This window comes from Marmota flaviventris, chromosome 1, assembly GCF_047511675.1.
Source record: "Marmota flaviventris isolate mMarFla1 chromosome 1, mMarFla1.hap1, whole genome shotgun sequence".
Classification (NCBI taxonomy): Eukaryota; Metazoa; Chordata; class Mammalia; order Rodentia; family Sciuridae; genus Marmota; species Marmota flaviventris.
Genome location: NC_092498.1, coordinates 218,788,326 through 218,802,683, shown reverse-complemented (window position 1 = coordinate 218,802,683; position 14,358 = coordinate 218,788,326). Strand labels below are relative to the sequence as shown.

Genomic DNA, 14,358 nt, shown 5'->3' with positions numbered 1-14,358 from the left:
CACCGGGCCAGGGGCAGGGACAGGAGGCATAGCGTCTAATGTCCTCCATCACCTTGGGTAGCAACGGTGACAACAGGTAATTGATTTTTCAAAATAGCTAGTGGAGAGGAATTTGTCCCCAACACAAAGCCAAGGTAAACGCCCAGCGGCAGACGCAGGTTACGCCCAGCCGTCCCTGTGCCGGGTCCAGGTGTGAAGTGCCACATGGACCCCATAATATCAATTTTAAAATGTTAAAAATTGAAATTTAAAGAGAAAAGAAATCCCCAAAGAGAAGTTTTAAAAAATGGCTCGTAAATCACTTTAACCCCTGATGCTCATGCGGTCAGTGCCGGGCTGAGCAGGGACATGCTGGGCAGGAGCCAGCGCTGGCCCCTGTCACTAAGGCCCTGGAGGTCAGGATGAGCAGGCTGGGGACAGGGGACACACAGGCAGCTGTAGGCGGCCTGGAGAGGCCCCTGGGCGGGTTGGAGCTCCTGGGAGAGTGGAGCTGGCGAATCTCAGCTGAGCCCTGGAGGTGGAGCTGGGGCCTCGGGAATCCACCCTGGGGCCCAGGCAGAGGGACTGGCAGGGGAGGGGTGTCCTGGAGACCCTGGGCACCGGGGCCAGCAGTCCCATGTCTCTTCAGTGCTGTAAGCCCATGGTTCTCAGTTGGGAGTGACTGCCTCAGTGACCCTGGGCCACTTCTGGGGACATGTGTGATATTACGGTGGGGAGTGTCCTGGCTTGGAGTATGGGAGGCCAGGGCTGCAGCTCTGCACTCAGTGTCCAGAACGCCCCCAGGGAGCCATCCAGCCCCACTGTCCACAGCGCGGAGGCAGAGAAGCCATGGTCTAGATCCATTTGTCCTACGGTAAACGCTGTGAGCAGCCCAGGAGGTGAGAGCTAAGAGGTGCCAAGGCCCTGGGGCAGGTTGGTAAAGACAGGATGTCCAGGGAGCCCAGTGGCCAGCTGGGAGCCCACCCCAGCTCCCCAGGCTCTGCTGTCACTGGTTCCCCTCCTTCACTGACATCCACATTGTGGGCCTCCTGCCATTGGGCCGACAGTGACCAGATCTCTTCCAGCTGATAGGAAAGGAGCGTCAGCCTCGCCACCCCAGTCCTCCCAGTGCTCAGCCTCCTGGTTCCACCGACAGCCCCTGACCGGCTGAGGCTGTCAACCAGGCCAGGGGGCAGACTCCAGGCAGAGCTGCTGGCTGGACGCTCCTGGGGGTCGGACCACTGGATCGGGCTCCTTCCCCTTCCCCCACTTTTTGGGGGTGAAGGAAAGAGGAATAGGCTGAGCAGAAAATGCCCGGCAGCTCCGGGAGGGCGGGGGGGTGGGTTTCTTTGGATTCTTTTAAAGACCCTCCCAGCTTCGCACACCCAGGCCCACGGGCTCCGAGCATCCTGCTCGGGTCTCCATGGAGACGAGCCTGTCTCTGGCAGTCCCCGGTGCCTCGGGGGCTGGCCCTGCTCTCCCAGCCTGAGCGCGGCTGGCAGATCCGAGGCGGGGGCTGCCTTGGGAAGAACCCACCTCTCACCCCAGCTGTGCCCCCCCAGCCCGACGTCCCGCCCCGCCTGGCGGCCAGGCTGCTGTGGCCATGATGCTGGTGTGTTCGCAGCTCGGAGATGTCCTAGGTGGGCCCAGCCCTGGCCTCAGGGAGTCCACACGGCGGGAGCCTCTCTGCTCTTTAGTCCCACGGGAGAAAGGACAGGGAGGCGCAGCTGCCGAAGGGTGGGATCGGGGTGGTTTCTGGGGCTGCCTGGGCTCGACCCTCGGTGCTCCTGCTGGGTGACCTCAGACAAGTGACCCGCCTCTGTCTGCCTCTCAGGACGGCAGTTAGGATGGGCAGGGTGTGGGAACGAGGTGTGGGCCCCCACTCACCACAGAATCCCGTGGTCCAGGACTCCAGAGGCTGAAGGATCTGCAGCTCAGCTTAGCAGGGCTCAGCAACTCAAATTAAGAAAAAGGGGCCCGGGGATGAGGGTCAGCGCCCCTGAGTTCAATCCCCGGTACCCCCACCCCCAAAAGAGGGGAGGACAGACAACGAACAATTCAGTGTGATTTAAAAAAAAAAATTGAAATTAATGCTTCCCCCCCAAATCTGTGCTGAACAAAATGTCACGGTTTTAAATAAAGACAGAACTGGTGTGGCTGACGAGGGTTCTGGCACTGCTGCAGTCTATTAGAAATTTAAATTTAAAATAAAAACAAGGAACTTGAATGAAGAAACACTTAAAAATTAAAATAAAAACGAATCCGCGATCAGTCCCAGGGTGGTGCTGAGTCAAAAGGACACCCGGCCACGCTGACCTCGACTCCGTCCTGAGCGGGGCCTGGCTGGCTGCGGGTGTTCCTATTACGCATGGTTCCTTGTCCTGGTCTGGGGATGGCCCTGGGCTGCGCCTCCCCGAGCCACACCCCAGCCCTTTCTATTCGGCTTTGAGACAGAATCTTGCTAAGGTGCCCGGGCCGGCCGTGGCCGTGCCCTCCTCCCGCCTCAGCCTCCCGAGTGGCTGGGACGACAGGTGTGGCCTCTGTGCCCCTCTCTCTTTAAAACTATTGCATTACATTTTTTCATTCAAGATTTCTTTTTACAATTCGGTGGTTTTTAGCATGTTCACCAGGTTGTACCACCATCACCACCACCTAATTCCAGAACCTTCTATCACTCCAAAAAGAGGCCCTGCCCCATGAGCAGCCCCCCCCCCCGTCCCTCCCAGTTCTGCACCTGTGATCCACATCCTCTCTGGACTCCCCCGACTCCTGTCCCGGAGTCACCCGCTGTGACCTGTGTGTCTGGCTCTCACTGATCACGAGGTCCTTAGGGCCATCTATGCTGCAGCTGTCACCTCGCTCCTGTTGGTGGCTGAGGGCCGCTCCAGGTGGATGGACTAGAAACAAAATGTAGTCTATCCGTGCCATGGGACATTATTTATCTTGATGGCTGAATTTTGGGTCTGAAATAAGACACCCCCCACCCACCTTTCCCTAGTCCTGATGCTGATGCCACATTAAGAGCTCATGTCAGCTACAGGAGCTTCCTGCCCCAGGGCCCTTGCATCGCCTCTCCACTCATGCCCTGAGTTCCCCAGCACCTTCCCTGACTTCCTCCTGCAGCCATTTCTCTGCTCACCTGCCCCGGCGCCCCTCGTCATATGTGGCAGGTCCTACAAGTCTGCTTCTCTATTTGTATTCACCTCCCGGGTTTGCCATGTGGATCGAATGACCTAGTACACAGCAAGCACTTAGCACAGAGCCTGGCGCATGCCAGGAGCTAGGTGGTTTGTCAACATCAAGCCAATATCTGTCTCATTAGAGCAAAATACAATTTAAAGTGAGTATAAATGCTACAGAAGAGAAAGGGAGGCCATGAAAAGAGGAAATGGTGGCGGAAGGGGAGTGGGAGACCCAAGGAGGGAATCCTGCACCCTGTGGAGGAAGGTGTCCCCAGCAGGGGGCACAGAGGGCAAAAGCCCTGGGCAGGACCCAGCCTGGCATGCTGGGGGCTCTGGAAGACCCCAGGTGGCCGGAGCGCAGAGGGAGGAGGGAGGACGAGAGGGACCGGGCTGGCTGTGAAGGACCCTGTGGGCTGCAGAGAGGACTTGGGCTTTAGTCTGGGGACATCTTTGGAGAGTTTTAAGCAGAGGTGACACGATGCCCTTAGAGTGGTTGTCCTAAATGTGTCAATGTATTTCCCAATAGTTTAGGCACTGTGCACGACGGCCGCGGCGATGTCCAAAACGCGTCACTCCGGTTGCAGTTGCTATAAATACAATTATTGCTATTTTTGTTAAACAAGTCAGAAACCTGGGAGCGCTGAGCGCCGTGCCCGGCCACAGCAGAGTGGACGCTGTCCACAGCAGAGTTGCCGGTCTCCCGTCGTTGGCTCCGACGGGGCGCAGGCCCAGGGCGCCGGAGCAGCGGGGGGGGGGGGGGGGGGTGGCCCCGGCTGGGCTCCCTGTGGCTCCCGGGCCGGGCCCTGCTCCTGGCTGCCGCCCAGGACCCCTGGGGAGGGCGCCCCTCGCCAGGACTCTGCAGGCCAGCGCGGACCGCCGCCGCCTGCGTCCGGTTCTTGTGGAGGCCGCGCTGTGAGCGCTCCCCTTGCCCCGGGAGAGCCGCCAGCCTCTCGCCCCCGCGCCCGCAGGCCTCTGGCCCCCGCCGCCCCAGCCCCCGGGGCCTGTTCCCCACGTGCCACCGGCCTCGGCTCCCCGCTCCCGGCCTCGGTCTCCCCGCCGGCGCGGCGCGGGCTGCAGTGCGCGCGATGGCCGCGCGGGGCCGCTGCGGCGCCGCCTTTGTGGTCCAGCGGCGGCGGGCGGGGCGGCGGCGGGCGGAGCGCGTCCCCAGCCGAGTCGCCGCCGCCGGCCCGCGCCCGCCATGGCCCGCCTGACCGAGAGCGAGGCGCGCCGGCAGCAGCAGCAGCTCCTGCAGCCGCGGCCCTCGCCCGTGGGCGGCAGCGGGCCCGAGCCCCCCGGGGCGCAGCCCGACGGCATGAAGGACCTGGACGCCATCAAGCTGTTCGTGGGCCAGATCCCGCGCAACCTGGACGAGAAGGACCTCAAGCCGCTCTTCGAGCAGTTCGGCCGCATCTACGAGCTCACGGTGCTCAAGGACCCCTACACGGGCATGCACAAAGGTGGGCGCGCCCCCGCCCGCGCCCCGCTCCGCCCCACCTCGGCCCCGGCGCCCATCCCCTGCCGCCCCCTCCCTCCGCCGCCTCTGCCTGGCGTCCGCTCCCCTCCGCCCACCGCCTCCCCCGGGGGCCGCTGCTGAGCCGAGCTGCCCCCTCCCCTCCGCCCCCTCCCCGCCTCCCACCTTCCTGCCGCTCGGCTGCCTCTGCCTCCCATCCTGTCCCAGGCAGCCTCTCCTCGGTCCCGTCCTGCCCGGCTCCCTGGACCCCCACCCTCTCCTCCCTCCCTCCCTCGCCCGCTCCGGAGCCGCCTGGACGCCCGCCCTCCGCCCCGCTCATTCCCCGGCCCAGGCCCCGTCGGGGAAGTTCGCACCTCGGACTCGATCGCTTGGGGATTTTCACAAAGCCGGGCGGCGGGCAGGTCGGCCGCCGTGGGGACGCGGATGCCCAGGACCCCGGGCTGAGCCCCATCGGTAACTACAAAGAGGGCGGGCGGGGGGCCGGGGAGCGCCGCCTCCCCCCGGGCTGCAAACGCCCACGTCCTCCGCTGCCCGCCGCCTCCGTGGCTGGCGCCCCCTCCGCCGTGTCCCGGCCCTCCCCCTCCCTGCGTCCACCTTTGGCTCAAGTTAAACCTGGCCCGGCCTGTGGGGTCCGAGGCCAAGACAATGAACCCCAACTGTTGGACTGGGCAGAGCCCCAGTCCTGGGGTGGACGAGGAGGAGGGAGGCGTGGGCGGCCTGGAGGCAGGTGGGAGGGAGGTGGCCCGTCGCCCTTCCTGGCTTCTCTGTCTCCTGGCATTTGGGGGGGGGCGGGGTGCCCAGCGGTCCTGGACCCAGCCCTTGGCTCCGATTGTGGGTCCAGTGTCCTAATGTGGGTGTTTGACAAGCTTTCTGTCACGTGCCGGGGACCCAGTGGGGACTGCCAAAGCTATATGCTGAACACATCTGGGTCCCCATCCTCCAGCCAGACCCTGGGGGGCCTTAGAGATGGACGAGGGCCGTGACCTATTTCAGACCCAGTGCCGGTCTGCCCCAGCTGCTCCAAACCAGAGCAAGAATGCGTGGTCCGGAGGGGCATTGAGGGACAGGTTCAGGCCGCAGGCGGGATGGACCCCAGGCTTGTCACCGCAGCCAGACGCCCACCTGGTATTGGGGGGAGGGAAGAACCCTTTCAACCCATCTCTTCAGAACCAATACCGCCCCCCAAACGGGGAACTGGGAAATCTAATGCCTTGCTGTGGCCCAGGAGGGCAGAGGGTGCACGGGGGGCATCGTTAGGCTCCGGGTCCCTGGCTGAATGGACCCCCCACATGGCCATTTCTAGGAGGATCCTGTTGGGAGGGGGCCATCCACGTGGCCCCCAAACCTTGCCTTGAAGGGCTGCTGGGGGTCTGGGCAGGGAGACAGGTGGGGGCTGGGGGCTCGCGGGGCCCCTCCCTCTTTTTCTAATTTTTGAATGGCCTGGAAGCTGGCGGACAGGAGAGAAGGGTCCAGAGGGGCCGCCTGACCTCAGCCATCCAGCAGGCGGTGGAGGCGGGGGCCGTGAATGTGCAGTTATTTTTTTCTGGCTGGAGAATGTTGGGGTCACGGCACCCAGGGGTCTTGGGACTCATGAGCTTTCTGGGAAGGTGGAAATTGAGCACATGATGTCCCTGACAGGTGGCACTCACCTTCCACGTCTTAGGGGTCCTGAGTCAGCGACCTGGACACAAGGCTGGGAGAGACAGGGAGGGGCTTTACTTCCTATCAGAAACAGGCCCAGCCCCGGTGCCCTCTGGGACAGGGGGTCCCCTCCTGTGCAGGGCCTGGCTGCTTGGTGGGAGAGAGTTGGAGAGCAAGAAGGTGGGGTGCTGGGAGCCAGAATCTGCAATCTGGTCCTGCCTTTGGGTTCAGCTGTGTGACTTCTGGCCAGGAGCTGGCCCTCTCTGGGGCTCTGCCAAAGCGGGCTGGAATGATGAATGGGAAGCCAGGGTGCTTGGGAGGAGAAGTCTGGGCACCTCCTGCCAAGCGCTTATCTTATTTGGCTTCATTTCTGGGGAGCCAACAGGCTGCAGCACCCTGTCACCATGGGCAGGCTCCTAGCAGCGGCAGTGGGGTGGACCCAGGCTGGAGGGACCCCTTCCAATGCAGCCAGTCTTCCCGGGGGCGGGGTCCCTGGCTGCTGGGTGTCCTGTGAGGCTGCACTGGGGCAGCTGTGACGGTCACAGAGGATGTACCCCTCGTGTGTCACACCTCAGCTGTGTCCAGGGGTCACTGGGTGTCTCACTTGGCACCACTGTCCAGTTTTTTGGTCTCCCCTCTCCGGTCCTTTAATCCCCGCTGAAGGCTGGTCACTGAGAGGGGCTCCCTGAGCACACACGGGGAAACCGGGGTGCAGAGGCAGACTCTGGTGCCCAGGCCGGCCAGAGCTGGGCCCTGTCCCCCTGCCCCCGCCCAGGCCAGGGGAGCCGAGGTTCATCCCTGTGGCACAGGGGAACAGGTCATCCCCAAGCCAAGGGGTGGCCCCTAGGGTAGCCAGGAGAGGGCAGGACCGTGGTGCCAGATGACCCCTATCAAGGGTGGGTGGGGGCGCTGGCACTGAGGCCACGGGAAGGCGGGAGGTCAGGCGGCGGCCTGCGTGGGGCTCTGGGCAGGAAGCGGGGGTGCTGGGCCTTGAGAAGCAGGCATGGAACCTGGGAGGAGCAAGACCGAGGGGAGGCCCGGTCAGGAGAAGGAGCCGGCAGGGAGGCCAGGGCCTGGCCCCCAGATCAGGGACTCCTGGCCTACCAGGCCAGGGACTGGGGCTGGGGGCTGCGATGGGTTCCCACGGTCCCCGCGGTCCTGCGCCCGCCCTGCCCGGGAAGGCGCCCGATATAGCGTCGCGCTGCGCAGCCCCCATTTAAGGCACCGCTATGCATTTGCATGTTAATGACAATATTTGTCTTAAAGCGGAGGTGGCGCGGGGCGGCGCACGGTTGCCATGGGAGCACCAGCTGCCGGGGAGGGGGCTGGAGCCGCCGCTGGGGCGAGATCCCCGTGACGCCAGCCCAGCCCCGGGGAGGCGCGGGGCAGGGGCGCGGGGCTGGGGAGCCCGTGCCTGGGGTCTCTGCGGTAGCCGGGTTGGGTCGGCGGGGCCTGGGGCGGCCACCAGGGTTGGGGCTTTGTGGAAGGGACCCTCCCTGGAGGTGGCTTCAAGCCAAGCACACCCAGTGCCCGTGAACCCTCGTGTCTGTGACAGTGCCATCTCCCCACACCCCCCTTTTGTGCCCCTCACTGAGGTGGAGCTGGCCTGGGCTGGAGTCCCCTCCTCCACCCGGGAACAAACTCTGACCTCTGCCCGCCGCCGTCCAGGGGACACAGGGATGGGCAGAAACAGAGAGCTGTCCTGCCATGTCCCAGGCTGCTGGATGTGACCTGTCGCTCGCTGGCAGTGAGGGCCCGAGGCCCTGCTCCTGAGGGCGTGGAGGCCAGGCGGCTTCCTGGGGGCGGTGGGCCCTGGGGGGAGCTGCAGTCTGGCTGCTCTGCATCTTATTGGCTGTGTGTTCCTTGGAGCTGTCTGGGTGTCTCTGACCGCGGTGGGCCTCCCAGCTCAGGGGAAGCCACGGGGCTGAGGACTGGTTTCCCTTCAGCTCCTGGCACATGGTCAGCGCTTGGCCGCGGGGCACTGGACTTGCTTGGTGAGGCTGAGACCTGAGGGCGAGGAGGAGTGCGGGTGGGAAAGCCGCTCTCGCAGAGGGGACAGTAGCGGGGAGCCTCAAGGAGACCCCTGGACGTCTGGGGAGACGCCGCGTTGGAAGGCAGCCGCCTTGGGAGCCCTCCTACGCGGGGGAGCCCCGTGGGGTCCGTTCACCCTCCCCTCAGTCATCCCCTCCGCGGGCACCTCCCAGGAGCACCTGGGGCCTTGCCGTGGACAGCTGGACCTGAGGTCAGAGCCCCACATGACGCCTCCAGCCACAGTGCTCAGGGTGGGCTTGGAGAGGGGACTGGGGTGGGGGACCTGGCTGCGTCACACTGGGGCTTTGCAGGATGGTGGAGTTTTCGAGGTGGAGAAAGCACAGACGGACACTGTGTTCTGTTAGGGCCTCTGCTGAGCCAGTGAGGTGGGCGTCTCTGACCTGTGTGTGTGCAGAGGGCCGTGGGCTTGCCAAGGCCTGGACCTCTGAAGGGGTGCTACTGAGTGGAGGGGGAATCAGGCCGGCCTGAGGCTGGAGAGTCAGCACGCTGCACTCTGAAGCTGGACTGAGCCTGCCGTCTTCCCGGAGGGCACTGGGGAGCCATGGAAGAGTTTAGAGCAGGAGAGGAACTCAGACCTGCATGTCCAGATAACTGCCATTGCCACTGCCTCCTCCCAGCCCCCTCCCAGCCTCCCAGCCTTGTTCCAGATCTGCTTAAATCCCGTACCCTGGATGGAAAAAAATGGGGCTCCCTGTTGGGGTGGGCCAGGGTGGCCAGGTGCTGGGTTGCAGGGGTTCCCACGGAACCAGCTGCCCGGCTCCACAAGCAGCAGGTGAGGAGTGGCACAGCAGCCCAGCTGGCCGCGCCTCCCGCCGCGCCCGGCACTGTGGAGGGGCTGAAGGAAGAGACATGGTTTGTGGTTGTGAAAGCAGAGAGAGGGTCAGAGCCCCTCGGGGGAGCTGGCCGTCCTTGACTTCAGGTCACCGGGGCCCCAGGGAGGGGCTGTGAGGTTTGGAAGGCACTGACCAGCGGTAGTCCAGCTGGTCTGAGGCCACCGTCCTGAAGTGGACGGGCAGGGGGGGCGACGTCGGGCGCAGGCAGACGGGGCACAGACAGAAGGCAACAGGCAGATGCGACGCAGCGGGCGGTGGCTGAGGACTTGAGGGATGGAAGGTGAGCGGGGGAGGGAGGCCCTGAGTGGGTGGTCGGACATGATGGAGGGTGTAGGGGCGGACAGAAAGATGGTAGGAAGGCGGATAGCTGGAGCGGGGGGCCAGGTGGCCCGGGAGGCTGAGGCAGGAGGATGGCAAGTTCACAGCCAGCCTCGGCAATGTAGTGAGGCCCTAAGCAGCTCAGCAAGACCCTGGCTCTAAAAACAATGCACAAAGGGGCTCGGGGTGTGGCTCAGTGGTCGAGGGCCCCTGCCTGGGTTCAGTCCCCGGCACAGAAAGAAAGAAAGAAAGAAATATGGATAGATGGAGAAATGAGTGGACAGATGGACAGGTGGAGGAATGGACGGATGGATGGACAGGTGGATGGATGGATGGACAGGTGGGTGGATGGGTGGATGGATGGATGGACAGGTGGGTGGATGGATGGATGGACAGGTGGGTGGATGGGTGGATGGATGGATGGACAGGTGGGTGGATGGATGGATGGACAGGTGGGTGGATGGGTGGATGGATGGATGGACAGGTGGATGGATGGGTGGATGGATGGATGGAAAGGTGGGTGGATGGATGGACGGACAGGTGGATGAATGGATGGATGGACAGGTGGATGGATGGACGGATGGGCGGGTGGATGGATGGACGGATGGACAGGTGGATGGACGGATGGATGGATGGATGGATGGACAGGTGAATGGATGGATGGACGGATGGACAGGTGGATGGATGATAGATGACAGATGGATGGATGGTGGATAGAAAGATGGATGGAATTTGAATAGAAATCTGGCTAGATGAAGAAGTGGGTGGAAGGACGGATGGACAGATAAGTGGAAAATGAATGAAAGGTGGAAGGATGTGGAGTGGATGAGTGGGGGAAGAGATGGAGAGGTGGGTGGGGGGTGGACGGGAGAGGGGTGGAAGGGTAGACGGGTGGGTGGGTGGGTGGAGAGGAGCGTAACTGGGTGCAGAGTAGAGGACGGATGGAGGGAGTTTCTATTGCTAGAGAGGGGAGGCGGGGAGGGGACAGGGCAGGCTGGGAGGGGACAGGGCAGGCTGGGTGGCTCCTGGGGGCTGCGGGGGAGGAGGGGCCTGGAGGCTGGGGGCTCACGGGCGCCCTCTGCTGGTGTGGAGGGTGGAGCCCAGGGCCAGGCCAGAGGGATGGCGCTGCCCAGGTGCTTCTCCTGAGCCTGCTCTGGGTGCTGCGCCCCGGAGACACCAGTGGCCAGGACAGGCGCGTCCAGATCCTGCAGGGCTCAGGGTCCAGTGGGGTTGTGAAATGCACACTCAGATGGTGACCAGAGCTGTGCTGGGGATGCAGGTGCCAGCAAAGCCATTTGTGCCTGTGCAGTGTGTGGGCTGGTGACACCGAGGGCCAGTCCTCTGGGACCGGAGAAGTGGGGTGGGGACACGGGGAGGCAGTGCAGGTCATGGCTCAAAGAGGTCCTGGAGCGGACGGGTCAGGGGCAGCCTGGACACTGTCAGCATCTGACCAGGGTCAGACCCTAGAGCTACCAAGGCCCCAAGGAGTGACAGAAGTCTGACTTACACATGAAATAAAGACGGGAGTAACAAAAGGGAAATTATTTTATTTAAAGACATGGTGTGTGTGTGTGTGTGTGTGTGTGTGTGTGTTTAGGCCATTAGATCAGAGGAGCAGGCTTTAGTGATTTGGGTTGTCCCAGATGGTCCGGGGTTTCCTGAAACGCAGACACTCATCACCAGCTCATTCTTGTGCCCAGCTTGGATTCAAGTCCAGAGATGGCTTCTGACTTGCTGTGTGGCCTCCAGGAGGCTGGTCTGCCTCTCTGAGCTTTGGTCCACACATCTGTAGCATGAGGACAGGAAAAGATGACAGTGAGAGGATCCGGGGAGGTGTGGGGAGTGTCTGCCCAGGGCGGGGCCACCTCCTCGCACCCAGCACACGGGGCTGGCTGCCTGTCTTAGGGGGCACTTCCCTGGGGTCCCCAAGCCCTCAGGTCCACCTTGGCTTCGCGTGTTTCTTTCAAACTGCCCCTCTCCCTGGGTCCCCATCTGAGTGTTCCAGGGTCATCACAGCAAATGACCAGAGCTGGGGGCTTAAAACCACGGGTGCGTTCCCCTCCCCATCCTGGAGGCCAATGCACAGGGCTGTGCGCTCCAGGCTCCTCTGTCTCTCGCAGCTCCGGGGACGCCGGTGTCCTTGGCTTGTGGCCGCAGCACCCATCCCTGCCTCCATCTTCACAGGGACATCTCTGTGCTGAGTCCCCTCCCTCCCCCCTCCCCTCCCTCCCCTCCCCTCCCCCTCCCTCCCCTCCCCCTCCCCTCCCCCTCCCTTCCCCCTCTCTCCCTCCCTCCCTCCCCTCCCCCTCTCTCCCCTCCTCCCCTCCCCTCCCTCTCCCTTTCCCCTCCCCCTCCCCTTACCCTCCCCCTCCCCTCCTCTCCCCCTCCCTTCCTCCCCCTCCCCTCCCCTCCCCCTCCCCTCCCCTCCCTCCCTTCCCCTCCCTTCCCCTCCCCCTCCCTCCCTTTCTCCCTGTCTTCCTCCCCCTCCCTCCCCCTCTCTCTATCCCTCCCCCCTCTCCCTTCCTTCCTCCCCTCCCCCTCTCTCCCCTCCTCCCCCCTCCCCTCCCCCTCCCTCCCCCTCCCTCCCTCCCTCCCTCACCTCCCCCTCTCTCCCCTCCTCCCCCCTCCCCTCCCCCTCCCTCCCCCTCTCTCCCTCCCTCCCTCACCTCCCCCTCTCTCCCCTCCTCCCCCCTCTCCTCTCTCCCTCCCTCCCCTCCCTCCCCCTCTCTCCCTCCCTCCCCTCCCTCCCCCTCTCTCCCTCCCTCCCCTCCTCCCCCTCTCTCCCTCCCTCCCCTCCTCCCCCTCTCTCCCTCCCTCCCTCACCTCCCCCTCCCCCTCTCTCCCCTCCTCCCCCCTCCCCTCTCTCCCTCACCTCCCCCTCCCCCTCTCTCCCCTCCTCCCCCCTCCCCCTCTCTCCCTCCCTCCCTCACCTCCCCCTCCCCCTCTCTCCCCCCTCCCCCTCTCTCCCTCCCTCCCTCACCTCCCCCTCTCTGGTGCTGGGGGGGACCCAGGGCTCACTTATGCTGGGGGCTCTTCCAGCCTCCTCCCCAGGGCCTTGTCCCTGCACTTGGAGCCCAGCTGGTCACCCAGGACAATCTGATCTCATCGCAGGGTCCTTAAAGTCTGCAAAGACTCTTTCTCCAAATATGGCCGCTGCCACCCAACCAGGACACCTTCAGGGCACACCCCCCCACAAAGCCCTGCCTCGAGGGCCCCTCTTTCTGTTCCTTCCTCTGGGCCCAGCTGTGTTTGCCTGACGGTGACCTTGGCGTCTGCACCCCAGGCCGGGAGCCAGGAGGCCCTTCCCGCACACCCCGACTGGGCTCTCCCTTCCTTGGCCCCCGGCGCCCCGCAGTCTGCTCCACGGCGGCCGATCCAAGTCCTGCTGACCTCCAGGAAAGGCCCTGTCCAGCACGGCCACCCCCGCACCCCCCGCTCCCCCAGCCCCATGTCCCTCCCTCTGCCCAGGCTGACACACACACACGGGAGGTGCCCGGTCTCCCCTCGCCCAAGCCTGGGGGTCTTGGCATCGCCCAGCAGCCTGGGTCTTGTCCCCTTGCTGAGTAGGAACAAGAGGACCCACAGCCACCTCCGCCCCTCACAGAGAGCTGGACACAGGGGTGTCCTCCTGAGCAGGGGCCAGGCAGGGGCTGAGCTGCGGCCCCTCCCTCTGTGTGACCTGGGCCACTCTGCGTCTCAGTGTCCCCTCTGTAAGGCGGTACCTTCTCCGGCCACCGAAGGCCCCGGGGCTGCCTTGCCCGGCCTCCCCGGGGGCAGAGCCCAGGAGCCTGGATGACCCCGGGGCTCACTTTACCTAGGAGCCCAGCTCTGGTGTCCAGGGGCCGTGGTGGTCCTCCCGGTCTTTCCTTAGATGCTCTAAGGCCACCTTTGTCTTAAAATGGTCAAGCTCTGGGGTGAATTTTGGGGACGATGGCAGCGCCGGCCCCTCCAGCAGTGGGACGGCGGCCCCGGGTGCGTGGACAGGAGCTGGGCAGCCGTCAGAACCCCCTGGGCTCAGGTGCCAGGTCCCCTTGACCCCCTGGGCTGTCCAGCGTCATGGGCCTCCCTGAGCCTCGATTCCCCACAGGGTGCAGAACCCCCGCCCTCAGAGTCCCTGCAGGAAGAGGGGCTCAGCTCGTGGCCACCCGTCCAGGGCTCGGCCTCCCTGCGGTCGCTGTTCTGTGGTCTACAACAGGGACAATTCTGTGGCGGAGGGGACACCGGCTGGGCCGGACCTCCCAGCCCAGATCCCATCCCTGGCCCCCTGGCCGTGTGACCTGGGGGCGGTGGTCTCCTCGGCTGTGAAGTGGGTGAGGGTAGGCACGGTGGCGCGTCCCCTGGCGCCGGCCACCCACCCCTGTGGGTCGTCACCCTGGTCAGGGAAACGTTGAGCTGAGAGACTCTGCAAGTTCCAACCTTGGGTCAAAGGGAAGAGGGTCTCCGTGTGCGGGGCCTCAGCATCCCAGCAGGGAAGTGTCCTTGTCCCGCTGGGGCCACGGGGGGGTGGGGAACATGGGTGTCAGGAAGTCCTCACGGGGGCTGCCCCTGTCTGCTTGCTCCTGTCTGCTCCATCCCCGGGGACCCCAGGGTCTGCCAGCCATGGCCCAGCCCCGACCTCCTGGAACCTTAAGGTCCCCTCAGGGAAGGGGACCGCCACTCTCCGTCACGTCCTGGGAACATTTGGGGAAGATGCGGACTCCAGCCAGGTGCCCAGCGGTCAGCCCAGAGCCCACGGAGCTAGCTGCCTGGGTTTAATCCTGGATGTCCCCCTTACCACCCGTGTGACCCCAGGCAGGGGGGTGTCCCCTGTGTCCCCGGCCGGCCTCTGTGAAGGGGGACGGTACTCGCAGCTGCTTTCTGAGCTGCCGGGCGACGGGGTGAG

The 14,358-nt window shown here is 64.3% G+C and overlaps 1 protein-coding gene across 12 annotated transcripts in view; it reads left to right on the top strand.

Annotated features, from left to right (window-relative positions):
• Positions 1-4,359: 4,359 nt before the first annotated feature.
• Positions 4,360-14,358, top strand: part of Celf5 (CUGBP Elav-like family member 5) — a 32,724-nt gene continuing 22,725 nt past the window's right edge. For 11 of the 12 annotated variants that reach the window (XM_027952531.2, XM_027952535.3, XM_027952526.3 and 8 more), the window contains exon 1: positions 4,474-4,618. In XM_027952531.2, coding sequence (XP_027808332.1) covers positions 4,474-4,618 — 145 coding nt within the window. Of the gene's footprint in view, positions 4,619-14,358 lie in introns of all 12 variants that reach the window. The other variant, XM_027952515.2, reaches the window with a different exon arrangement.